Below are 27,183 nucleotides of genomic sequence, written 5' to 3' on the forward strand. Positions count from 1 at the left end.
ACGAGCAAGTGAACCCGCATACCCACGAACCCTAATCTCAACCCCAACCCTCTTGTGCGTCCTGATGACTGCTTGTGCGCGAAGGTGTGAAAGTAAGAAAGGGTACGAGAAAGTGAACCCGCATACCCACGAGCTCTAATCTCAACCCCCACCCACTTGTGTGTCCTCACGACTGCTTGTGCGCGAAGGTGTGAAATTATAATTTTGATAGTTTTGATCAAAAAGAGTAATTTTTAATTAAGAATCGTGACAAGTATACCATTGGAAAGGTCTTGAAAAATGCTTTCGAATGATACCAAACTTTTTTTTTTTTTTTTTTTTTTTTTTTCTTTGGTGAGGGGTGCATATAATTTTTTCGGTTTTCCTCTGTTTTTGGGGTAGTAGTGGGGACTTACGGGAGCAGCGAATCCGCCTTATCCTAGACAAGCACCACGGGTTCGGGGTGTCTTAGCTAACCGCCGCTCCTGACGGCCGCTGCCGACCGCCGCTGCCGACCGCCGCTGCCGACCGCCGCTCCCGACCGCCGCTCCCGTAAGTCCCCACTACTACCCCAAAAACAGAGGAAAACCGAAAAAATTATATGCACCCCTCACCAAAGAAAAAAAAAAAAAAAAAAAAAAAAAAAAAGTTTGGTATCATTCGAAAGCATTTTTCAAGACCTTTCCAATGGTATACTTGTCACGATTCTTAATTAAAAATTACTCTTTTTGATCAAAACTATCAAAATTATAATTTCACACCTTCGCGCACAAGCAGTCGTGAGGACACACAAGTGGGTGGGGGTTGAGATTAGAGCTCGTGGGTATGCGGGTTCACTTTCTCGTACCCTTTCTTACTTTCACACCTTCGCGCACAAGCAGTCATCAGGACGCACAAGAGGGTTGGGGTTGAGATTAGGGTTCGTGGGTATGCGGGTTCACTTGCTCGTACATTTTCTCAAACGATAAGGATCGGTCCGAACATTTGGCGAGAATATTTAGAAACCAAATAAAACGAGTGAGTTCCATCGGATATCATGTACACTGATTATGAAATTTGTATGTGAATGCATTTGGAAAAAATTCAACTGATTATAAAACCGTTAAAAACCCCCCGCTCCCGCATATTCCAGCTACTTATACAGATCATACTGCGCCGTTTTCATACTTGATTTGCGTACACATAAAACAATACGATTCCCTAACTTTCAAGTCTTAAGGTTTTTAGGGGGTATTCTGGCCCATAAGCCTGATTTTAGGCATTTTTCAAGTAAGATAATAAAAGAAATTAATAACATTTTTAATATGCAATTTACTATTTACAATACAAAAATAAAAAAACCCAATAATCGCCGAGACGCAGTCCGGTGGAGAGAGTCTTCAAAAGAAAAACGGTGCGACCTGATTTCAGCTTTTGTAGAGATCGGAAAAAAAAATTCAAACAAATTCTTCATTAGTAAAGATGCCGTTATCGGGTTGATCACCTTTAACATAAAATAGTTAAAAAAAGCGTAACGGCGAAGACATGAAAACAAAAAATGATTGAGGCAGACGCCATAGAGAGTATCAAAGGAATCGGTTCAGAAGAACTTAAAATATCATGGCAACCACCTCACAAAAAGTATTTTCGCGAAAAACGCGTTTAAAGATAGGGAAACGATTCTTATGGCCCAGACTACTTGTCACAGAATTGGTTGTGTCTCCAAAAAGAATTCGAATTTGGAAAAAATCCTTTTATGATCATATATTTGAAAGTCTAAACATTCAAAATATGCAAAAAAAAAGATTTTTTCAAATTTTTAGACCAGAATACCCTTTTAAAATATAGCAATGGTTTAATATTTTAGAGTAGTTTTAATTTTTGTCCGAACGCTTTCAAAGCACCAGGAACTGATCATATTTGACCTGCACATATACAACATGCACATAATTTACTAGGAAAAATATTCTGGCGAATAATAAAAACAATCATCGACCCAAAACCAAATCGAAAAAGCATTCCGTTTCAAGGAATTTGTACTGGTTGCATTCCTCGACATGAGCAACGTACTTCCCACAGCCATTACCGAATCCCTCGCTGACCTAGGTGTTGAGTCCCCAATTGTGGAACTATTACATAAATTGCTGATAAGCAGAATGGTAAACTCCTCATTGAGAATCTCAGCACAAACCTCAGCCGGTGCTATTTACTAATAAATATAAGGTTCAATAATTAAAACCCCTAATACTAAACAATTGCATTCTGTCCTTCAGTAACAACGCTAGATACCTGGGGTTAGTATTAGACAAGCGTCTGAAATGGAGACTGACAACCAAGAGAGAACGAGGAAAACAACAATTGACCTCTACACCTGCAAGAAAGCCATCGGGACGAAATGTCCCCAAAAATTGTCAACTGGAAATATATAGCAATAGTCATGGCCTGCGCTAAATACGTAGACAACTATAGCAAACACAAACAAGGTTCAACGGATGGCATCCCTATGCATAAGTAGTGCCCTTCGGCTATGTTGAGCATTCCTAGTCTGGACTTAGCCGGCATGGAACGGGCTAAAATAGCGGCGATTCGGTTGAGAGACACAGGACAATGGGAATCGCAAAAAAATGGTTATGCCTGAATCCTAGAGCAAGACAAATCAATCCCAAACAAAACCGACCTATGTAAACCAATAGAAGTTGCCAACCCCCCTTTATAATCCTTCTCCCAAGTAGAGAAGACTGGGAGCACGGTCAGCCGGGGCCCACAGAATCAGTTAGCATCTACACTGACGGCTCAAACTAGAGAACCACATCGACAGAGGTTTATACTCTGATAACTCAACATTAGGAAATCTTTCCGACTTCACTGTAGCGTCTTCCAAGAGGAAGTATATGCCATAAGAGAAGGAACTGTGCATTTAAATAACACCAAATGTCAAAGAAATGGATTAACATCTACAGCGATAGCCAAGCTGGTATTAGTTATATGTATGCGACCAACACAAACTTTCATACAATATCAAGCTGTCGCAGATTTCTGCACGAGATGGCTCCGTAGTACAACATCAAACTGATATGGGTTATATAATGTGTATAGCTGACGAGCTGGCAAGACTTGGCAGTACCATACCTCTCCTTCCGGATAGGAGAACATTGGTATACCAATGGCTACCTGCAACTAAATATAAAAAAAAAAATTTAAGACTGGCGAATCTAGCAAGGCAGAATGTTAGACACTGCCGCTTTTCTCGTTAAACATGACCCATTATAGACTAGAACATTTCGTCGAAATTACTAATAGCCTGATTCCATTGCCGCATTAGTAGACTTTTTAAATGTGCCTGATTCCATTGGCGCATTGGCATTTAGCTATGCTACTCCGGACATGTGAGTGGCACAAACAACTTGAGCTGAGTTTGTTTACTTTTGAATTGTTGGCAAACCCAAAAGAGATTAGTTAAATATTTGCCACCTTGGACGACAAGGAAGGGAAGCTGATGGTGTTGATCGACGGGTTGCAGTGGAGACCACCACAGTTTCTAAAAACGGCAAGGATACCCGTATAAATAACTTTTAGACTGTTTATATTTTTGTTTAGGTTATTTTTACTCCTAAGCCTGTTTAGGCAAAGGGTTAGATAACATTTATACAATGTTTCCTGAAACCAGCTCATGGCTGCGGAGTACCAAACTTAGACTAACTGTAAGGTCTGATCCGGCTACAGCTTGAGGCCTTTGCCTGCTAGCAGCGCTGTCACCAAAAAGCAAGGTCAGCACTTGGTATCCGGCAGTTATTTCATTTCAGTTGGAAGTTTTATTCATGCCAGAGATCCAGCAGTAACGCATTGTGGTACTGCGAACAGAATTTGCAGCATTCGAAAGAAATCTAATATTACGCCAACCTTGCATATAGGAAGCAGCTGTTGTATTGGTGGCACGAACAAAATATTGTTAAACAACGGTCTTCTCCAGTATTTTTTCTACAAATGTTCGGGGCGAATGATTTTTAATCGCATTTATTTGTCGGATTTTTTTGTCGCAATTATTTGTCGCATTTATGTTAAATACGGCATAAGTAAATGCGCATTAGGCTAAGTGCGTTTTAATGAGCCATTGGAATCCGACTCAAAACAATGTTCGCAAAAGCTGCAGGGATGAGAACGAAGAGGAAACGGTGAAACACCTGTTCTGTTCATGTCCGGCCCTATCCAGATTAAGATTAACTTACCTAGGAAATCCCTGCATTATAAATCTCTCAGAACGTGCTAACACAAGCCTAAAAAGATTAATTACGTTCACGAAAGCAACCAGATGAGAGCTATGCTAAATCAGCTGCAAAAGAACAGCAGACACCAGAATACCGACTTCACAAATTGCACTCGTGAAAAAATCGAAAATCAAACATAAAAACTCGATGTTCTAGTCGCTTCAACCGCTATAATTTAGTCAGTTTCACTCCGATTTACTTGAAATTTTGACTCAACCATTTAAGACATTGTACATATACAACAGTTTCCCAGCTACACAGCTAAAAAACATCAAACTAAATATTCTCCACAAAAAAATAATGGTCTAGGTCGCGCCTTAGGTTGAACTGTATTGCTTAAACTAGAAGCAGGACCACCACTCCGTTCAGGACCACCACCCCTCGCTGTGAGAAATGGCTTGCGCTGCGTAAGAATTATTAGAATCTGGATGTCAAATCAAGAATATATATCTCTATGGATGGCAGTACATGTAGTGACGATGCGCACCAAGAGCGTGTGCATAAGAGACTACTTTATTGAAAATCTGCTGTGATGGTCCGATCTTGAAAAGTAATACACTAATCGAAAGGTATTGCTAACACAAAAAGGGATTGCATACCAAGACTTTAGGAAAAATAATTGGTTCAGAAGAAAGGGCGGTGAAAGTGAATTAATAAATTTTTTTTAAGTGCGGTTCTTGAGCCCGGGATGTTAAAGTATTCCACTTTTGTAGCACAGTTACAATTTTGTTGAAGATACGCGTCGAGTGACCCATAATTTGCTTAGATCTGATACTCCTGGGATTAAAAATGTCTGTGTAGGCTAATACCTTGATAAACAAGTAGAATTATAATAAAAAACATTTTTATTTGTTATTTTATTTTCTTAGTGTAAATATATTTAAAAATATACACAGAAAATTTCATATCGTTCCGGTAAAAATTATCGAAGTTACACACAAATTTTAAAAGGCGTTTCAGAGCGCTTGAAAGTACAAGTACAAACTTTTAACGCGTTTTACTGAAAATGGTGTTTTCAAAATCACTGATCCACACTTAAATTTTAACACAAGCTTATTAAATATATTTTTTAGGAATAAATCAATAATTTTTTCTCATCGACAAATATTTTTTTTTTAACAATTTAAGACTGAAATTTTGGTCAAAAATCAATTTTTATACCCGTTGCCCCGTTACTTGGTCTGTCCGACTCTAACGCCCACAAATCGCAAAAAACTACACGTCCGTCCCGTTGCTCTGAAAAATGTTAGACCGTAGGTGTTGGACTCTGTGTGTGTGTGTGTGTTTTGGTCATATCTATCGGTAAAATCGAGCTAATATTTTAGAAGTTATGTGGTTTTGAAGTCCTCTGCCGCCGCTGCCGCGCATTTGCCACTGTTCGGCCACTGCTTGCCGGTAATCGGTGCAGTAGAAATACAAAACAAGAGAACTGTTCTTATCTTCTGGTCTTGGTTATGCAGCTCGACTGATGAAGCCACGTAAACTTCGATTTCTGTGTATGTGAAATATCTAATATTTGGGGAACTCGAGTTCATTTTTTGTTTGTTTTATACTTTTTAAAAAATCAATTTACCGTTTTTTTTTGCCTTCATTATTAAAAAAAACGCCAATATATCTGTAATTTATTTTGTTTGCGCACTTGACGCTTTTATTTATATTGAAGTCACTAGTTGTAAAGCGAGAGCGGGAGCCAATAAAGCTTTCGTCCGTTCGCTCATGCAAATTCGCCCCGTCTCTCGCTACCTTAGCATAAGTTAGGTTCTTAGAGAAATTATTGGAATATTAAATTTAGTTATCATTTGAACTTCATCGAAACCACACCCTTTCGTCGTCGCATTCTCGCTAACTTTCACACAAGCTAGTATCGCAAATAAATTATCCGAATCCTACTGCAGTCACACAAGTTTCGCGTTCGTTAATAAAAACTAGTATTAAATTTTCATCGTGACCTCGACGTGATCACAGTAGAGTTCGCGATTTGTTTAACAATTTTTTTCGGTGAAAAACTATAAAAACTACCAACAAACACACAAAAGCAAATTATTCGTGTCGGTTCGGCCAAAAATCGGTAGATAGTGAGCATTCTAACCAAGAAATAAAAATTTGCATGTACTAACAACCAAAATTCTGCAATATATATATGTACATAATATATTTCGAATTATATGTGAATCGCTTTGGCCCATAAACAAGCAAATAAAATACTCGTCGTCGACCCAATTAGTGCAAACTTAATTCCCGCAATTTTCGTCGTAGTGCGCACCAATTAGGGGTTTAAATAAAACAGCTGAAAAAAAAGTGCAAATTGTGAAAAGTGTAGTTCTCAAAAATTAGCGGCAATAACTTTCACCGCAGTTTGTCTGAACATTTTCCCGCGCCTTTCATAATTTTTCCGCGCTTATTACAATTTTTCCTCGCTTTTCATAATTTTTGACATCGTTGCCCTTAGTTATCGGTCAGTGTATCATTCTCCGTTAGCATTTGCCTAGGAAGAGCCGCTAGCCGCGTTCACATACACACGCACACCGACACCGCTGCCGCTATTTCGAGTTATGTTTGGTCTTTTTCGTTCTCGATCGCTGCAGCAGTGCTATTTTCGATCTGCTTAAACGTTTGTTCGTTTTTTCGGTATGCTTTAGCTTGAGCGTCATCTCCCCTACAGTGCGTGCGTGCGGCATTTTACTGTCGCAGTGTTTATATAAAAAATATAAAAACCCTATTTAGATATTTTTTGATGTACTTCTCTCGTCACTTAGCTCCCCTACACTGCGTGCGTATATTACTCGTTGGTTTTTTTGTTTTTAATTTTTTATACCAACAAAAATAAATACAAATAATAGCAATGAAAACTAAGGATATCGAAGATCTTAAACACCAACGAGATGTTTGCATGAAAAGTATTAACCGAACGTACCGCCATTTAAGAAGCTAAATTATCTGTGAATCCGGTTAAGCTTGAGTGTCGATTAAAGATTCTAAATACGCACATTGAAAATGCTTCACTCTTGCAAAACCAAATAGAAGTGAAAGATACAATAGATGTATACTGCGAAGAGTTGAAAGAGAGGGCCGTATTGGCTGATTTCGATTTTAAAGAAGTGCAAACAAAATAATATCGATAAATCCGCTCCGCCAGCACATCGCCCGTCTCAATGCCGGCTGCCGAGCGTTGCTCTCCCAACTTTTAGCGGAAAACACTCCGAATTTAATTAATAATTTTATAAGCCTTTTCGAAACTTTCGTTGACAAAGACGACACATTACACGACATTAAAAAATTCAATCATTTAATTTCGTGTTTAGCTGGAGACGCTTTAGGAACAGTTAGGGCCTTTCAAGTCACTGCGGAAAATTATCACAAAGCCCTTGCTAGCCTGAAGCGGGTGTGCGATAATGATTGTCTCATTTTTTTTGACAACATATTGACACTTTTTAATTTGCAAAAAAGTTCCCAGCCTTCAGCTACAGCCTTGAGAACCCTCATCGACAAGGTCACAGCATTGAATGACTCCTTTCTGTCTTTTGGGGATGACAGACGCATTTCTAATGCTATTTTAATACATCTGGTATTGAGCAAGCTCGATGCAGGAACTAACAGAAAATGGGAAGAACAGTTAGATTATAATTCGCTTCCACTTTGGAGCGAATGTGAGGCGGCCCTCAACAGGCCTAGGAAACACACAAACGAAGCCTTAAGGTATCTTCACGGGCAACGTGATGGAGATTATGTGGAGCAAAAATTGGTGGTAGTGGCTGACAGCAACATCGAAAATGACGATAATTGCTCTTATGTGCAGTCCAATCAACCGCTCAAAATTTTAAGAAGGAAGAAGGTCAGACTTACCGTTAAGAAATCCTTAGTTAATGTACCCACTTTGGGTATGAAGACCACTTTTGTTTCCCTCCATGCTGACGGTATTTGCCAAAATATTTTTCCTAGTAAATTTATGGCTAGCTGTCCTGCATGTTGTATATGTGCAGGTGAAATATGATCAGTTTCTGGAGATTTGAAAGCGTTCTGACAGTTGAGTGTCCAGATTGATGCCTGAGTCGGCCAAGTAGGAATAAGGACTCTTCGCTCAAGTCTGACAATAAGCCGTATACCTTCTGTAGGTATCCCAAAGATGGGGATGTTTTGCGTAGTATTTTCCTAGGCCTGACGGCCTCAGTTGTTTCCTCTATATTCGAACAGACGGTCTGTCGAGCAGATCTTTGTGCTTTTCTTATTGCCTTCTTATATTATAATCTTATTATGCTAATTCAAGTTTGTATTGCTCCCATTTCACATTCTCTTATCCTGGATCTGAGTTCCAAGGAGGGTTTTTACATCTCCATGGTTTATATTTTGGTTAGGCGATTTTAAAGGCCGTATTACAAGCTTCAGTAAATTTTTTCTAGGTTAAGTAGCTTGTTTTGTTTATTTGGGGGCTCCATAGGAGGAATACCAGTTACCCTGAAAGGCTTGTTGGAGGACCCAGAAATACCCAAAAGCGGCTCAAATTTTTCTGAGCTGGAGGAGACCTACGGAAAACTAGGCCCAAGCGTCAAATTGCTACACCCAGAAGCCCGAGAGCTGATAGCAAGTCTGGGCTTGGATGAACTAGGAGTTCAAATCAAGACAGAAGACAAGAACAGTAAATACCCACCGCACTACAGAGAGTGGTCCTTTAAATTCGACGGCACAGAAAAGCCGGTGGAATTCCTAGAACAAGTGGAATAGTCTGTAAACACCTACGGGCTGAGCATGAAAATGATTCCCCGAGCAATGCCAGAATTGCTGCAAGCAAAGCGTTAAAGTGTTTTATTTCCAACAATAAACACTGGAAAACATCGGTAGTGTTTTGTTTTTGTAACATTGCACGAGTAAATCTCTGTAACATTTTAGTCTCTCTTCCTCCCGCTCTATTTCTTGGGCCTTGTCTAACTGTGTACGTACATAATTGTGAGTGTTTCACAAGCCACGCTCAGTCGATAGAAAAGATTTTATCTCGCGCTCTTCCGCTTTTGCATTTAGAAGCGTTTCTTTTGCTTTTGAGTTTTTTTGTTTATAATTTTGATCATAATTTGAACCAAGTGACAAATTGACTGAGGTGTTTCTTTATTATTTTATTTTTTTGCGTAATAACATACATTACAGCAGGACAGACGGACATGGCTAGATCGACTCTAGTAGTGGTGCTTATCAAGAATGTATATGTTGTATAGGGTCGGAGATGTGTCCTTCACTGCTTTGCAAACTTCTGACTGAAATTATAATAACCTCTGCAAGGGTATAAATGTATTTGCCAGAAAGACTAAAAACCGGAAAATTATTTGCTCATTTTAAGACTAGACAATCTCCATAATCGTAATCGATTAAGCGTTGTTTGTGATCGGTTGGGTTTATCTTGTGCTTTGTGATTTTGTCAAGTTCTGATTAATTTTTGAAAGTACTGGTGATTTTCTTCTAACCAAGCTTAGCTTAACTATATTATGTGTGTTTGGTACAAGGCTTTTCTTATAAACCTGTATTCACTATTAGAGTTTTAATAATTTTATTTTAAATTGTCTAATCCCCGTGCATTGTTATTGTAATCTCATTCTCTTGTTCATGTTTTGCCAGTGCTCCTAGTATAAATATAAATATATATTACATTGACCTGCGGTCTGGGCTCAAGTGGTCATGTGAGTCCTGCAGGGAACTTGAGATGATTGGCTTTATAAGGCAGACTCCTGACGGCCTTATGAATCTTTTTGGAGTATTAAAACAACTCACGCGGTAAGTTAACAGTTTCGGTACAACACTGCAAAGTGAGTTACCCCTGTAACTGGAGAAGTTGTAGAGCAGCCATGTGCATTAAAAGCTTTACAGCCAGTTGTTCCTAATGGTACTGCGTGCTCTGGAGTACTCTTTTCATCAGAAATTTGGAGTCAAAATGTTTATAGTGTTCAAGATGTTGGTGTTGGCAAAAGGAAACATTTTGTTGTTCCCAATAGGAAACCATTATTTCTTTCTCGATTTACCTCCGAAACCACATTTGATGATGTTATGGAGTTTGTTCAAGAAAAATACCCATCGCCAAACAATACAATTGAACAATTTAAATTTTTATACGCTGGCAAGATATCCTCTTTTAAAATATAAGTTCCTCCAGAAGCTTTAAACGTTCTAAATAACAGTAGTTTTTGGCCTGATGATGAACTAATAATATTTGAATTTGTTCCTAAAAGACAAAAAAATAATAATCTATTCCAAAAAGCTGAACCCTTCTATATTTCAAGCCTATCAAAATGTGAGGGGACTTAATATGGAGTTACCTAAGCTATTCGCTGATTCCTCTGCCTTCAATAGACATATTTTAGTATTCACAGAAACTTGGCTGAAACCGGAGATTTTCAACTCCGAAGTTTTTCAAAACAACTTTAACACTTATAGAACTGATCGCGTTTCTCGTAGAGGAGGTGGAGTGCTTATTGCTGTTAACCCCAGTCTTATATTGGAGATAATTACACGCCTTATCTATTTTTGTAACCTGTTCTTATGTCCCCCCTGGGTGTGACACTTTAATTTATGAACATCATTTATCTGCTATTAAATCTGTTCTATTTCTACTTTCTGACAGGGATCACCCCTTTGTCGGATCATGACTTTGTTGATGGACTTTTAGACCTATCATTACAACAAATTAGCTTTATCCGTAACTCTTTAAATAAGCAATTAGATTTTGTATTTGTTTTGGATCCGTCTGCGGTCGTTGTATCTTAGAGGACCGATACCGTCCCACAATGGAATTCCCTTGCCCTGCCCTGATACCTATTCCCATTTAGTTTGCTCACAAAAAATGAAATGACTCTGAAATTGCTGATTTATTTGCCAAGTTCTTCCAATCTACTTAGTGCGGATTCTTTTCTAAATTTAGTTTAACCTTACAGTTTAAACAGGTCAAATTGTATATTTTGCCCCACTAATAACAGAAAGTGCACTTCTTAACGATTTGTAGACCACAACACCAAAATACTTTCCATGGCCGGACGAACTTCCTGGGTGCGTGCTTAAGTTTTGTGCCTCAACTATTTGTAAACCGATTTCACACAATAAAAAGGAAAGTCGGATGTTCAAAATTATAGAGGTATTTCCAAATTGTCTGCAATACCTTAAGCATTTGAGGGTATATTACTTCTTATTCGCACCATTTGTGTTCCTCACTAATATCACCTTATCAACATGGTTTTGTTAAGAGGAGGTCTACTACCACGAACCTTCTTGAAATGACTCCGCGAGTGCTCTGGTCTGCCTCCGGGCACTTGCACCCGGAACGCGCGGTCAGCGGTTTCTTCGCTGCGCGTGCAGACCACCGGATATGGTCTGCAACTCGGCAGTTTCTTCTCTTAGGAACTGCCTGTGTTAACTTCTCCCCCCTTCAAGTGGTCGACGTCCCGGTTCTGGTGGGCCGTGATGTTGACTATGGCCATGGCCGACACAGCAGGTTTTTTCATTGAACTTCCCAATTGATTTACGAACCAAGTTCCGTTGAGGGCTACCTTGTCAGAATAGGTTACCAGGTAGGTTCCGGATATTTTTTTCTCTCGCTCTTGGTTGTCGGTTATGGTCACGTTGGCATCGTTCACGATGAGGGTGCCATGATCCACAATGGTAACCGGATCCAGGTGACCTGTGAGCGTGGAGCAGTGCGCCATAGCCCCAGAAACTTTTTGCTGGGCGCAGGTGCCATTTTATAGCTCCCTGCAGAAGGTGGCGCTGACCGTCGTTTTGCAATGACCGATGTTAAGGTTTCGCGCTGGGCATTCGGCGACAAGGTTCCCATCTTCAAAGTCCAGGATTTTTTTCTGGTGCTGAACTGGATATCTTCTTACATATTAGTTTAGGGCTAGGGGGTTTAATGAGAAAATGTAGAATTTCAGAATTTTGAAAAACACTGATACTAGATACCTCTAATAATTCTATCAAACTAACGTCAATAAGCTGCCTGTCCTTGAATTCGCCAATATCGGAACTATCCAAAATTGCTGGACTTACGATGTTTAATTTTGCCAGGGTTAAGCCCATTAAAATGTTTTAAAGATCCGTGATTACAATTCTATTTTTTGCTAGAATAATTTCCAAAAGGTGGGTTTATTTATCTGTTTCGAATTTATGGATTTGATTCATTGAGTTTGTGAGTTCATTTAGTCGTTTCTGAAATTTGATATTTAATTCTGTTTGTCCTTCATCTGTTCTAATTAACTGTTCTTGATAACTTTTAGTGCTGTCCCGATTAAGTTAATACTCCTAGCGGCTCTATGGTGGATTTTTAAGGTAGTCACCAACTTGCGAATATTTGTAAGGTCTGTCATTATGACTGGTGTCCTGTGATCGTCTGTAAATGTCTTCGTCATTGTTTCCGTCTGGTCGGCGTAGTCTTTATAAGTCGTCACGTTCGTTGAGTGCTGTAGGTATCCGTAGGACTCTTAGATGACAATTTCTTTGTCTTCTATCGGAATGTAGTCTGCGTTCGTCTAGTCATTAAGTTTTACAGTCGCGTCCGTCTTGACAGCCGTAAGTACAAAAACTAAGACGAATTTTCCTAACCTAGACAAATATAAAAATAATAGAAAAAGGGGTTCAGTAATCTTGTGAAGATGGTAGGTCTGCGTTTGTTTGCCTTTAAAAAACTTTTTCACCAGCTTGATAGCCCTTTTGGGTCCTATCTTTGTTTACCTGGTCGAGGGATTTTTCTTGAGCCTGTTGGATTCTCTTTCTAATTCTGCTTTCGAAATCCGCGGGTTTTGAGTGAACAATCTCTATGGGTTTTTTGTTGGTTACTGAGCGAATAGAATTGTTGTATTTGTTGGTTGCCAAAAGAATTAGTTCGGTCGTATCGCTTAAGTTGCCCTCTATTTTCAAGCATCTGGCTATTTCTGCCAGGGTACTATGAAACCTTTCTACTTGACCGTTTGAGGTGCTATGTAGGGGCGGGGCGTTGGCGATGGTGATATTGAAATAATTCATGAGTATCGATTTAATTGTTTCGGAGTTGAACGACCTTTCGTTATCAAAATAAATTGTTTTGATTTTTGGGAAGAAATTTATTATGTGCAGTATAGGGGATTTTACGTCCACTATGGCCCTCGATGCGATAGCCTGCACCGTGGCGAATTTTGAAAATTTATCGATGCATGTTAGAAAAAGGGTTCCATCTGTTGAAAAAATGTCGATGTGGAGAATTTCCCCCACAAAAGAAGGTATCGGTGTTTCTGCTACCACTTGCTTAGATGGATGGCGTTTGTATTTTGCCATTGAACAGGTCTTGCAATTCAAAGTTGTTTCTGTTGCTAACCGAAGCATTTTAGGAAAAAAATAGTCCCTCAAGATTTGCTTTACATTTTCTTGTGCTGCTCGGTGAGCCCTGTTGTGTTCTGCTATGACAATTTCCCTCTGCTCAGTTGTATCCGTTATGTCCTGAACGAAGCTTTTCGTATATTTGAATGACGTGCTGGGGAACAGTTCGACTAGTCGATGTTGAATAAATGCCAAGATCGGTAGGGAGCAATATATTGCGTTTACCACCTCAGCATTAACTAAATCTTGTAAAATGTTAAGCAGATTTTCTCGGTTAGAAATTTTTATTACGTGTCGCACCTTGCTCTTAAACAAGATGAATGTGTCAACAGAGGAGCTGTTTCCTTCCTCAATAACTATTTGGTTCCGGAAACAGTTTACTGGGTTGTCCGTCGTGTCTATGGTGTATGTCAGTGATTGTTCGCTGTGAATGGTTGCTACGTCTGATTCTATTTAGTCTTCTAAGACGTTTATGTTCTGGCGAGACAGCGCGTCTGTCACAAGGTTTTCTTTGCCAGGTTTATAAACTAATTTCGCGCCGTGATCGTCGATAATCCCCGTCCAGCGTTTTAGTTTCGCGTTAGGGTTTTTGTCCGAGACGGCAAAGGTAAGTGGCTGGTGGACGGTAAAGATCTGCAAGCCTTTCACTCCGTACAAGTAATTCCGGAGGTTTTTCAGTGCCCAAACTATAGCGAGGAGCTCTCGCTCGTTGGTTGCATAATTTTTTTCGTTGTCCCGCAGCGCTCGTGATATCATAGTGATGGGGCGGCCATCTTGTGATAGTACTGCTCCCAATCCAGAGCCTGACGCATCAGTCGTCAAGTCAAATGGCTTTTTGAAGTCCGGGTAGGATAGCAGAACGTCCTCTGATGCCAAGATCTCTCTCAGCCTGTCAAACGTTTCTCTCTGTTCTTTGGTCATATCTATGTCGGCTTTTCTCGACTGATATTTGCTAATTTTACCATTTTCTCCCTTTAGGATATTCGTTAAGGGTCTTGCGATAGTCGCGAAGTTTTTTATGAAGCACCTATAATAGCTTGCTAGTCCCAGGAAAGATCTGAGTTCCTATAACGTTCTAGGCGGGGGAAATTGTTTTATTGCTTTGACCTTCTCAGGTGAAGTTCGTAGCCCTGTTTGAGACACTATGAATCCCAAGTATTCGACGCTTTTTTTGAAGAACTTTGACTTTTCTTGGGACACTCTCATGCCCGCCTCTAAGAGTTTCGTTAAGGCCCAATCCACGTCCCTAACATGGTCCTCTTTTGTTTTGGAAAATATTATAACGTCATCGACATATGTGTATGCATATCTTTGAAATTCCTTCCCGGAGGACATCGTCGATGGCCCTCTGGAAAATGCTCGGGGCATTTTTAAGTCCAAATGGCAGTCTACATAATTCGTATTTGCCGTTGTTGATTGAAAAGGCTGTCTTTTCCCTGTCCTTTTCTGCCAGCTCTATCTGATGAAAGCCTGACTTGAGGTCGAGTGTCGCAAAAAATTTCGACTCGCCCATATTCCACAGTATTGTCGAGATGGTAGGGATAGGGTATCTATCGTCTACGGTTTTTTGGTTGAGTTTTCTAAAGTCGATAACCAATTGCTTCTTTTTAACCCCATTTTGGTCAGTTCCTTTTTTGTCCACAACCCCTCCCTATGGTTATTATATGGGGACTTGGATGGCCTTATTACGCCGTCCGCAAGAAGTTGTTTAACCTCTGCACCCATGGGGTGAGGGTATGACTTAGAGTATACTGGTTCCCCATCTGTTTTAATCGTTGCCAATGTGTTTATGTTGAAATTCAGCGCTTCGTCCGGATCGGCGAAGGCTTTATGATTTTTTACAATCATTTTATCGAAGGTGGCTTTAATTGCCAGAGGAACGTCCTCGTCATCGATTTTTATGAAGTTAACGTTTTCCGCTTTAGCAAACTGGATCTTTTCAGTTCCATTGCTAGTGTGCAGAACATTTTTAGTAAAATCGAGCTTCGCATTCACTTGTTTAAGTAAGTCGAGTTCGATAATGCCGTTAAAATCCTTAAGGTCGTTAAGAATGAAAAAGGGTGTTTTAACGTTGAACACTGAAACTAGACATTTTTTATCTATTTTAGTAAAGCCATGGATCGACTTTACTGTGAAGGGTTTATCGGCTGCCACGATGCCTTTCAGCCCCGGGAGTGGAGTAATGTAATTTTTAGAGGTGCCTGTGTCGATTAATAGTTTTATTTCTTTTCCTGCTACCGTACGTGTAATGTAAGGAAGCAGGGATTTTATTCTAAAAAATTGCAAGAGTCTTCTCCAGTTAACTCGTCCTCTATCTCCGTGGTGCTTGCTTGCGCAACAAAGTCATATTCCTCATCGTCGGTGTTTTCTTCCGGCATGAAGTTTATTTTTTGTTGGGATCGTGTCGACCCCCTTTGCCACGCCGTGGGCTGCTTGAACCTGGAGGAGGTGTCGACCTCCATTGGTTCTGGTGCTGGTTGGCTTGGACCTGCGCTATTATATGGTTTTTGTTTAAAAGAACCGCTCTGATTAGTTGCTCCCTTTTGGGTCCTGACAAAGTGAGGGTTCTTTTTTATTGCGCCTTGGCTTTGGTTCTGTTCATAGTTTTTCCACCCCGTTTGTCGCTGGTTGCTCGACCTAAATATCTTTTCCTCGCTGTGGCGGGCGAAGGTGACTGCGAAAGCGCTTCTGTCATTACTTGCCTCAGCTTTTTGAGCTAATGCCAAGGCTGATGGTAAGTCTCTTGGTTGTGCCGGAAAAACGGCTATTTTCAATGACTTTTTTAAGCCAGATATGAACGCATGTAAAGCGTCATCTCTGTGCTGTTCATTTAAGACTGCCGCCGCGGTGGCGTCGTCTGTCATGATTGTTTTGTTGGTAAGAAGCGTTAGCTTCTGTTCGATCTCGTCATAGTATTTAAGAAGGGGCAGTTCTCCCTGTCTTGATAGACTTAACTCTTGTTTAATTACGTGTGCCGGAGTTTTGTCCGCGTACGTAAAATCCAACCTTGCCAGTATGGCATGAAAGTTAAACACTGTGTTAAATGAGGCTAATACAGCCCCTGCCGCACCCCGTACCTTATTTTTAAGTATTCCTACAGCCTGGTAATGTCGCAATTTGTTCAGCCTGCATTTCTTCTGTGTTCTGGGTTCGTGCGTTTTTAAAGTCAAGAACACTGTATCGGATGGGTGGTACCCTGCTGGTCGATGGATGACAATCTCTTTCAGATTGATTCTGTTCTGATTTCTGCCTTTCTACTCTTGTCTTCAAAAGTTTTTATATTCTTCTAGAACTTCTTCGTCTGATGAGACGTTGTCGCTATTTCTATACATGAGTCAGAAAAAAATATCGTGGGTGCCACAAAATTCAATCAAGGGTTTGTTAAAAAAATATTTTTGCACCTATTATTTTTTGTAACAAAATTTAAATATTAAAAAGAACGTTTTATTAAAAAAATGTTTTGTATTTTTTGTGACGGAAATTAGGCATCAAAAATAAAAATTTTTATTGCTGAAAATTCTCCAAAAAATATAATTGGTTTATTTTATTAAAGGAAAATTTGAAATTTATTCGTCTTTAAGTGTCAATGAAATTTATTTTTGAAATATTTGCATTAGCGAACACTTAGGACAAAAAGCCTACTCACATGTTCTTATATTTATTTCGTCTTCGAGTTCTATGTTTTGCCGACGGCTTTTGCCACCACTGGTACTGCCGCAGCCGTTGTCGCTGCCGCCGCTGTCGCTGCTGTTGTCGCTGCTGCTGCCGTTATAGCTGCCGCTGCTGTTGTCTTCTTAGGGAGTAATTTTTTGCTATTCCCGTTGCAGACTTCGGGTTTTTTCTACTTGTTAAGAGGAATTTTTTAGATTTTGGATTGCAGATTTTGGGTTTCTTCCACTTGTTAAGAGGAATTTTTTTTCAGTTTTCCTTCACTTTGTTAAAAGTTTTGGGAAATATTATGGTTTAATTTTCGTATTTTTCTAGTGCCAGTTCCTGATCGCTCTTTTAATTATATTTTCACTTGCACTTATTGCACTGGATCGCATGAGTCGTTGATTTTAATTTTACTTTTTACTTTCACTTGCAATTTCTTGCACTTGGATCGCGTGAGTGTCGTTGAGTTGGGCGACAATTATAAAACCGTTAGGTATTGATTTTATATTTTTATTTATTTCCATACGCCCGTAAGGGCATAGGTATTTTATACAGAGTTAATTCTCTGGAGTACAATTTTTGACTAAACTAAAGAACCTATCCAACTGCAGCTTGAGGCCTTTGCCTGGCTGCAGCGCTGTCGCCAAGGTGCCGGGTCAGCGTTTTGTCCTGCCCGTGGCGATCACTCGCTCCGCGAGTGCTCTGGTCTGACTCCGGGCACTTGCACCCGGAACGCGCGGTCAGCGGTTTCTTCGCTGCGCGTGCAGGCCACCGGATATGGTCTGCAACTCGGCAGTTTCTTCTCTTGGGAACTGCCTGTGTTAACTTATATACAGATTTTGTTTATCATACTCTTCTTTTATTTTAATTTATTAATTTTTGAATAATCTTTTAACTTGGATTGCAAGTTATTTGAATGAAAGAACTTACAGCGTTTTTTTTAAAAACGCAGTTTCCAATATGATTAATGTATAATGTAACAGCTGGAGTCCTTCAGGGTAGTCAATTGTGCCCATTGCTTTTTACTTTATTCATCAATGATCTTTCTGCTGTCACAACACATTCTCGAGTATTAATGTATGCTGATGATGTAAGACTTTGTTTGTCTGATATTGATTGTTTTCAGAGATGTTGTCAATCTAACATCTTAAATCTCAATTGCCTTAAATGTAACATAATGAAATTTTGTAGGGGTACGGCTTCATTTATAAGCTATTGTCTTCAGAATATGCCTTTGAACCGAATGTATTCGGTCACCGATTAATGATTTTTTTACCCAAAATTAAAATTTGACTGTCACATAAAGTCTACTGTTAACAAGGCTATGAGTGTTCTTGGATTTATTAATAATTATTAAGCGATAGTCAAAAGAATTTGACGATTCTTATACAACTAAATTATTAATTACTTACCTTGGTCGTCCCAACTTAGAATATTGCACTCTCGTTTGGAGTCCTCAATATCAAGTACACATTGATCGTATTGAGTCGGTACAAAAAAATTTCTTCTTTTCGCCCTTCGTGGTTTGAACTGGTATCAAAACGTAAGGTTGCCTTCTTATTCTTACACTATTGCTTAATTTACATACTCTTGTAAATCGTAGAATCATGCTTGAAACTATTTTTATGCACAATCTTAACAAAGGTGATATTTACTCCATAGCCTTGGTAAGCCGCTTAAAGTTTAAAGTGCCTTTTAGACCAACTCGCAACTACCATCCTCTTAACTTGCCAGGATGTACCTCAAATTCTGGCCTGCATGAATTCTTTCGTGTTCTTTGTAATAATAATAATAATAATCTATAAAATCAAATTTGCATTTCATCCTCTATCTCTGTCTAAAAAACTACAGTTTTTTTTTTTATAAATGTCTCTATATAATGTTATTTTGGTTCTCCTCGCGAATAATGCCCGCGCGTATCAAGGTCGGGCTTGGTTTCGTCGGCCCACTTGCTGGTACTGTTTATAGTTCAACAACAATAATTTGATTAAGATGTTTTTATTATAATTGTGTTTACCGATCATTTTTCTAAGGCCCAAATATATATGTGTATTTATTAAGAACGTGAAAAGATTCCTATTTGGAACTTGGGTACCGAAACACTCACCTTTTTATTTCTGTCCAACGTAGAGAGCTCCCTTTTTAAACACGGACTGCAAACTTTTGAGATTTTAAGAAATATGTATATTTGAGCTGTAAGGATGCTCTCTGGCCGGGGTACAGATCTCAGTCAGATCCAGGAGTCCTTTACAAGAAATTTGTAAATCACAGAAACACCGTACTAGAGAGTTTCATTCAACGAGTGAATGAGTCGTTTAGGGGGTCACGCCGAAGGTTCTCATGGACGCCGGGAGAGAGAGTGATGTCGGAGTTGATCGCTCTTGCTCCGGAGTTAAAAATTTAACGGGATGGACCTTGGGGCGAGGCCAAGCCAGGCGAACGATTTCACGAGGGTGGAAACGCCGGGTGATCTCACTGGTCACTTCCGCGATTGGGGAGGCCAAAAATCCACCGAGCTGGACCTTCGGGCGAGGCCAAGCCGGGACACTATTTCGGGAGAGTGGGACCGATTGGTGACGTCACGCGCAAGTCGTTTTCCACGTATTGGAGGCCAAAAATCCACCGGGCTGGACCTTCGGGTGAGGCCAAGCCGGGTAGAATTTGTCGGACGTGGGGGAATTGAAGGGAAATAGATAGCGGTATGATTGACCAGTCGGGAATGATGTCCTCGCGCAGGTCACATGCACTACGAGGAGGAAAGCTAGGGTACTAGACCAGACGGGCCAAGTGTCCGCGTACCGGTCGCATGCGCTACGAGGAGGGAAGCTAGGATACTAGACCACACGGGACGGGTGTCCGCGTACCGGTCGCATGCGCTACAAGGAGGGAAGCTAGGATACTAGTCCAGACGGGACTGGTATCCGCGTACAGGTCACAAGTTCTACAAGGAGGGAAGCTAGGATACTAGACCAGACGGGCCGGGAGTCTGCGTACAGGTCACAAATACTACGGGAAGGGAAGCTAGTATACTAGACCAGACGGGACAAGTGTCCGCGTACAGGTCACAAATACTACGGGGAGGGAAACTAGGATACTTGACCAGACGGGCCGGGTGTCCGCGTACAGGTCACAAATACTACGAGGAGGGAAGCTAGGATACTAGACCAGACGGGCCGGGTGTCCGCGTACAGGTCACAAATACTACAAGGAGGGAAGCTACTGATCGACTACGAATAAAAAATCACAAACGAGGGATTTCACTTTCACTTCTTTTTATTTTTTTTTTCTAGATTATTTTATTTATCTAATACCCTCCTACGAGTCCGCTAAACCGTCTTTACTTCACGGAGAGGAATAACCTTAAAACACTGATCAGCCCACTTATTCACTTGCCGCGTGCCGTCGCGCGGTCGAGGCTTTACTTCGGATTACACGAAAAATTACTGCGGGAGACACGTCCGTCCCGTCTTACCATTCCGACACCAGAGACCGCGCACTCCATCGGTCTTTTTCTCGCGTTCGGGATTTCTGGTATATGCCATACTTTCTAGTATTTTCTATTAACTTACTAAGTATCGGCTATTAAACTTAACTATGGCTTAATATTCGGTTTCAACTTAATATTTATTATCCATTACAAGTCGCTTACACCTATAACCTTACATACTACCAATAATTATATCGTACACCTTCTTACACCTGTACGTTACAGAGCATTGTTATTGCGCTATTTTATATTTCACTTATAATCACCGAAACATACAAACACAACATTACATTATTACGATGTATTGCACTTTAAATTTTGTTATTGTTTTATGATTGTCCGACAAATAAGCGACATCTTTAGAGGTTGTGAGAACAAGCCGTTTTCGCTTAATCAAAACAAGAATGTAAATATACTTTACAAATCTTTCGGTTATAATCAACGATTTCGAGACTGGTTGTACGTCTCGCCATTTTTAAATGTGCTTCCGCGTATAGTTATGTTCAGTGCATACATTACTTTATTTTAATGTATTATTTTTATTATATTTATATTTAGTTCATGTGGTTTATTTTTCCGCATTTCACGTAGTATTAATTTATTATATTTGTAAGTCTGTAGTCATTGCTGAATTTAACACTTAAGGACGAAGATATCCTTGACCCAAGGATCGAAGATGAATCAGCCAATTAGATATCGCCTCGAATAAGGCTTTAGATTATCGCAAGTCCTTGGGAAGGACCTGTAACGGATCCTTTCCCAGGATCACTAATACTTTTGAACTCGGATATTTCGGCGGTTCACAGTTGTCCTTTTTCTTACCCTTTCTTTCTTTAATCTGTAGCCCCTTTTATAGGGTTCTGAGTGCCAAGAGTGGTAAGAGGTGAATTCCTATGAAATGCCCGTTCCGCCCCAAATCTGTTCTAATCAATACACCAAGATCGAAAACTCTGTGGTGAAGGCGACCACGCAAAAGTCTGACCACGCCAATGGACACCGAACAACTATAGTCACCAGAACACGTTATAAAGGCCACCCACGACAGCACCAAGAGCCCACAGGTCACAGACACACATAGTAAACCCACTCGAAGCCTGCAGACGGTATGGCGGCCACGGACATTGGGCACGAGGATGCTGAAACCAGCGGCTACTGTTCTGCTGGATGTGCGGTAAGAGATCCCAGCCACAGAGAGACTAGCAGGGATCGCAAGGTGCTGTCTGTCCAAATTAACTGGCAAACTAATCGAAAAAGAGGATCATTTATCCGCAGTGATTGGTGGAAATACATTCAAAGCCATAATCGACACCGGAGCAAAAGCGAGCTTTTTAAGCGAGGAAATGGCGGATATACTGGCTTGAGACGGAAAGATTGCAAGGACAAGACGGCGAGTTAGGTTGGCAGATGACAGTTGCAGTCGGATAAGCACACAGCTCAAGGTAGAGATCGAATTCGGCAATAGGTGATTGCCCATGAGTCTGCTGATCTGTGCTAGTATCAAAATTTCCTCACAGGAGTCGGGGCTGAAATAAAGTGTGCTGGACCTACAGTGCTGATCCCAGAAAGGAAAAAAAACAACGGGTGGCTCGAGGAAAAACTGTCTGTGGCAGTGGTACAAAACACCTCGGAGGAAATCAAACATAGATACTACCCGAAGAACCCAAAGGTGCAAGGGGAAATCAATGCGAAAGTCGACGAGTTGCTACAGAAGGGATACAAAGAACACTCGAGAAGTCCATTCAGCTCCCCGATGGTCATGGTGAAAAAAAAGACAGGTCTGGTAAAGACAAGGACAACAATATGAAAGAAATCTTCGAAATTGTGCGCCGGAATATGGAGAAAGCTGCTGAGGACCCAATTACGAAGGAGGCAATCCAATAATAGGTGACATTTTCTGGGCGAAGTAACACCATTTATCGAAGGCAGCTAAGGTTTCGCGGAAGTCCGCCACAAGGCAACACAAAAGGAACGAACCGTCCACGTCAACGAGCTAAAACAATAAACACAACAACGCGGTACAGACAAGCAAGGATAACCCGAGCAATCATGGCATAAGCAATGAAGCGAAAGAGACAATAAGTAAACAAAAACAAATCAATAAAAAATTGCTCTTACCATATCATTGTGCAAAGTCACCATATGCTCAGTGATGTCGGCGCTTCTATTTATAAGCGCTCGATCGGCACTGGACAATATGGTCGATCGATGGCCAGAAAATTCTGATAATATCGGCATAATATCACTACCATCGGATGGCAACGATAGGCTAGCCAAAGGAATCGATATCGATACTGCAAACCGATCGGAACAACATAGTGTGCCCAGTCGACGGAAAGGAGAAAATATCAAGGACGCGAAAAGTCTGTGGGGAAACAGCTTGGGCGGGAATTCAAAAAGTCTACGCGGGAACATCTTAAGCGGGAAACTCAAAATCTGGAAAGCTTAAAAGCTACAAGATAAAAAGGCAGAAAGAAGGAACGAGTCTCTTTTTTCATTCCCGATTTAAGGAGGACTTCCCAGGAATTCGGCGAATTCGCCCGTAGTAACGGTAGTGCGGCGGGAGAGTGTGGGACCGTGTGCTCAGAAAGGGGCAACTGCTGTAGTGCCGTTTACAGAGTTCAAAAGGTCGAACGGTATAACTTTGGACCAGGATGCAAGGAGACGCCGATAACTAACGGCAAACAGAGGCCTATATAAGCAGGACGAGCGCAGGCAGCAAGCTATCGGTCACTTCAGCATCTACAAGTCAGCATCTAAGGTTACGATGGAAGCGTTAACTTAAAACCTACCGTTGTTCTCAGAAACTGCGTTGGCGGCTTCCGGCATGCGCCTCCACCGTCAGGTAAAAACTGAGCAAAGGAAGCTGCGGCTGCAAAAGGAGAGCACAGTGCCTGTTCACCATAGTCTAAGAACTGTGACGCATCCCTAAGCCTTGATAGCCGCCAAGCTAACGGCAGCAGAAGGAACCACGAGCACCCCGAACAGCATCATCGTGGGAATAAGAGTGCTGAACTCTACTCTTTTGTGATATCCTATATAAGTTTGTGATATTCATTACAGGCCATTACAGGTTTGTGTGACGTTTAACTTTTTTGATCTCTTTTCAAAATTTAATCTTAGATTTGCCATGAATGAATTTACTGCTTTAGATTGGTAACTGATCCTGTTGTTTGACGTATTCCTAAAAGTTACTATTAACAATTATGCCCCGAAGACTGCACTTGGTTTTTGTAGGCTCTTTGGGTATAACAGAAATTTTAAAACCTATTAAAATCAACGCAACAATGCGCTATTCTGTAAAACATGATCAGAATTATTTGGCAAGACATCACTGTCGCCCTTCACGTAGTGACGATGCGCAAAAATGTGCGACTACCTTATATAGCTGCAATTATGAGAATCAGCTAAGAAAAGTCCAATTTTTAGAAATTATATGAAAATCAAAGCTATCGCTTTTATACGAGTTTGTGAATACTAAGAGTTTTAGAAAGTCAATCGCTTCAGGAGAAATGGTAGTGAAAGTGCGACAAACATTTTTTTGAATGTTGGAGCTGTGGGACTAATTAAGTAAAAATAAAGTTAATTTTTTTGTTAAAATAAATAATAGCTGTCTAAAAATTTGAAATCAGACATTTTTGGAGTTAAAGGTGCCATTGTAACTTTATTTTCACCTCGTCAAAAGGTGTTTTTACCAATTATAAATTCTTGTATAATAACTAGAGCTGTGAAAATTAGTTCCAGCTAAAAAGTTTGGCATTTCATCACCCACCTTTTATGGGCTATCGCGATTTTGAAGCTACCTTACATTAAACAAGAAAGGAAGCAAACTTCGGCAAGCCAAAGTTCATATACCCTTGTTGCTATTGCAAGAATAAAATATTCTTGAAAACATTCAAATTATGATTTATATAGCTTTAAAACTGAGAGACTAGTTTGCGTAGAAACGGACGGACAGACGGACAGACAGACGGACGGGCAGACGGACAAACAGACGGACGGACAGACGGACAGACATACAGACGAACATGGCTAGATCGACTCTCCTAGTGATGATGAGCCCACTGAACAATGTTGTGCTGCAATCAAGTCCCGAACTGTTTTTTATTATTTATTATGTTTTTATGTTCAAGTTAATTTGTTCCATTAAATTTTGATTTCCTTTATAATTTCTTTTAATAATGAAAAACAAGTTAAAAAAAAATAATAACAAGTGCAAGAAATATAAAAAGAAGAAGAAACAAAATGTCTAGTTGCTGTTGACTTCCAAAAGTCACACTTGCTGCTGCTAGCGACTTATGCTTACGATCGAAAGCAACTGCCACGAAAATCAAAAGCAACAGTCGATCTCATCGATTTCCGCTTTTGGTCGCTTTTTCATTTTTGCTTTTTCTTCGACTGCAGCTTCCGTTTTTTTCAGAAGCAGAAGCAGAAGCAACTGTTCATTTTAAGAAGCCGCTTGTAGTCGAAGTAGTGAAACGCAAAAATATTTTGATACTTCGACTGCAGTTTCTTAAACATTGATATTTAGCTTTCATAATCTTTTTGAATTTTTCGATTTCAGCCACTCATTCAACCGGTATCATGTCAGCAGTAAGAGTAATTTTTTTTTTACCCTCGGCAGATAGCTTATAATCCCGTTAATTCTCAATTTTTTTTAAAACTTCCCTTATTACGTGCAAAAAATTTCAAAATGCTCTTTTAGGTACTTTAAAAAAAAAGTTCAAAAAATGTCCTGTTTTTTCGTGGGTTACACTGTTATAGCCATGATTCCATTTTTTGTTACTTTTAAGACAGCATTTAAAAGTAAATAGTTTTAGTTTTGTTTATGATGTTGATAATTTAAGAAAAATAAAGGTCAAAGTAAAAAAAATGGCTTTGAACTTTTTTTGGAAAAACACTTGAAAATTGCAGGCAGAATTACAATCTGAATTTTAAGGCGATTTTCAAAATGAGTTCTATATCCAACATAGGATAAAATCTTTATGTTGGTTCTGGTAAAAAGCAAGGAGAAATAATGTTTAGGATCATATACTGTGTACATAATGCTAATTACAAGTTAAAAAAAAAAATTTTTTTTTTTCAGGGTTGCTGCCTCTCAACTTGTTACTCTTGGATGTCCAGAATTAATAGCGCGTACAAGAGAAGAATACCAAAATATTGCTATACGCCTGGGGACAAAAAAGGAATATTTAAAAGCACTACGAGCAAAAGTATGGAAAGCACGTGTGGAAAGTCCTTTATTTGATTGCTCGCAATATGCCAAAGGTTTAGAAAATTTGTTTTTACTAATGTGGGATAAATTTAAAAACGGTGAACTTCCCGATCACATATCTGCAGTGTAATAAAAAAGAAAAAAAATTAAACTGTAATTTTTAAATGCCAGTGGGAATCGGAAGTTAAATATATATTTACTGCAATGAAAAAAACATTTGAAATAGTTTACTTTTATTTTCTCAGCAAGATAAACATAGTTTTTCCCAATATCGTTTATAAAAACCTACTCTTAACATGTTATTTTTTGTTACAAATAACCACAGCTACAACAAATACAATTGAAAATAAAATTATTAAATTTGCTTTAAAATACCCTTGCAGAGGGCATTAAAGACAAAAGTTCAATGAAAATTAAATAATATTTCGAAAGGCTAATCTAAGTTAAAAATACAATGATTTTATACTATATACTTCTTATTTAAAATTCCTGACACTAAAAGTTTAACCCGACATACCAAGGAGTGGCTGTCAATAAAAAACGATATCGTAATCGGTTGGACTACTGAAACAACGAAGGTCTTAGTAAAATAGAAATTATCGAACTCCTTTGTCAATATTTTAATAAAACCAAACAGACCCAAGCTTTATTTGCCATGGGAAAAATAAGCTCTGAAAACTTTAGTTTTTTTTTTCTATCCTTACCTTTTCACACTTATCGTCACAATCGCATGTTAAAGATGGGACTAGAAAATGTTATGGGCTTACAATTAAATCTATTTGGACCGGATTGTACGTCGAACGACAGAAAATATACTTATAACTAAAAGTGGAATAGACTAAAAAGCGATTTTATTGTAGGACGACGAAGGTAAATTTAGGTAAGTTAAAAAGATAATTATATTAAATAGATCTATCTCGGTCATCGCTCTCTCTCTTTCTAGCGTACATCATTATGTGGCACCTCTATCTGTTTGTTTCGGTTGTCGTAAAACTACGTTGAGAGCACTCGGAAGTCTTTTTTCGAAGTTTCAAATTGAGAAGCTTTTGGTGGTTGATACGATAGATGAGTCAGGGAAAAACACTGATACAAATTTTTAACCAACCAAATGGTTGGGATTTTTGAACCTAGTGTTCCCGAACAGCCGTCGACGGTCACAGTGGATCGGAATTTGTTGAATTAATTATCCGTGCTTTTATTTTATTAAATGGTATAACAAAGAAGGGTTATCTGAAAGTCTAAATTATGGCTTACATCTATTCTGTATATTAAAGCTGTAAAACAATCGA

The 27,183-nt window shown here is 39.6% G+C and overlaps 1 protein-coding gene across 2 annotated transcripts in view; it reads left to right on the top strand.

Annotated features, from left to right (window-relative positions):
* Positions 1-26,572, top strand: part of LOC128263962 (UDP-N-acetylglucosamine--peptide N-acetylglucosaminyltransferase 110 kDa subunit) — a 266,337-nt gene extending 239,765 nt beyond the window's left edge. For both annotated transcript variants that reach the window (XM_052999241.1, XM_052999242.1), the window contains one exon: positions 25,766-26,572. In XM_052999241.1, the coding sequence (XP_052855201.1) occupies positions 25,766-26,024 (259 nt within the window). In that variant the 3' untranslated portion in view covers positions 26,025-26,572. The remainder of the gene's footprint in view (positions 1-25,765) is intronic.
* Positions 26,573-27,183: the final 611 nt, after the last annotated feature.

The sequence above is a fragment of the Drosophila gunungcola genome, unplaced genomic scaffold, assembly GCF_025200985.1.
Source record: "Drosophila gunungcola strain Sukarami unplaced genomic scaffold, Dgunungcola_SK_2 000035F, whole genome shotgun sequence".
Classification (NCBI taxonomy): domain Eukaryota; kingdom Metazoa; phylum Arthropoda; class Insecta; order Diptera; family Drosophilidae; genus Drosophila; species Drosophila gunungcola.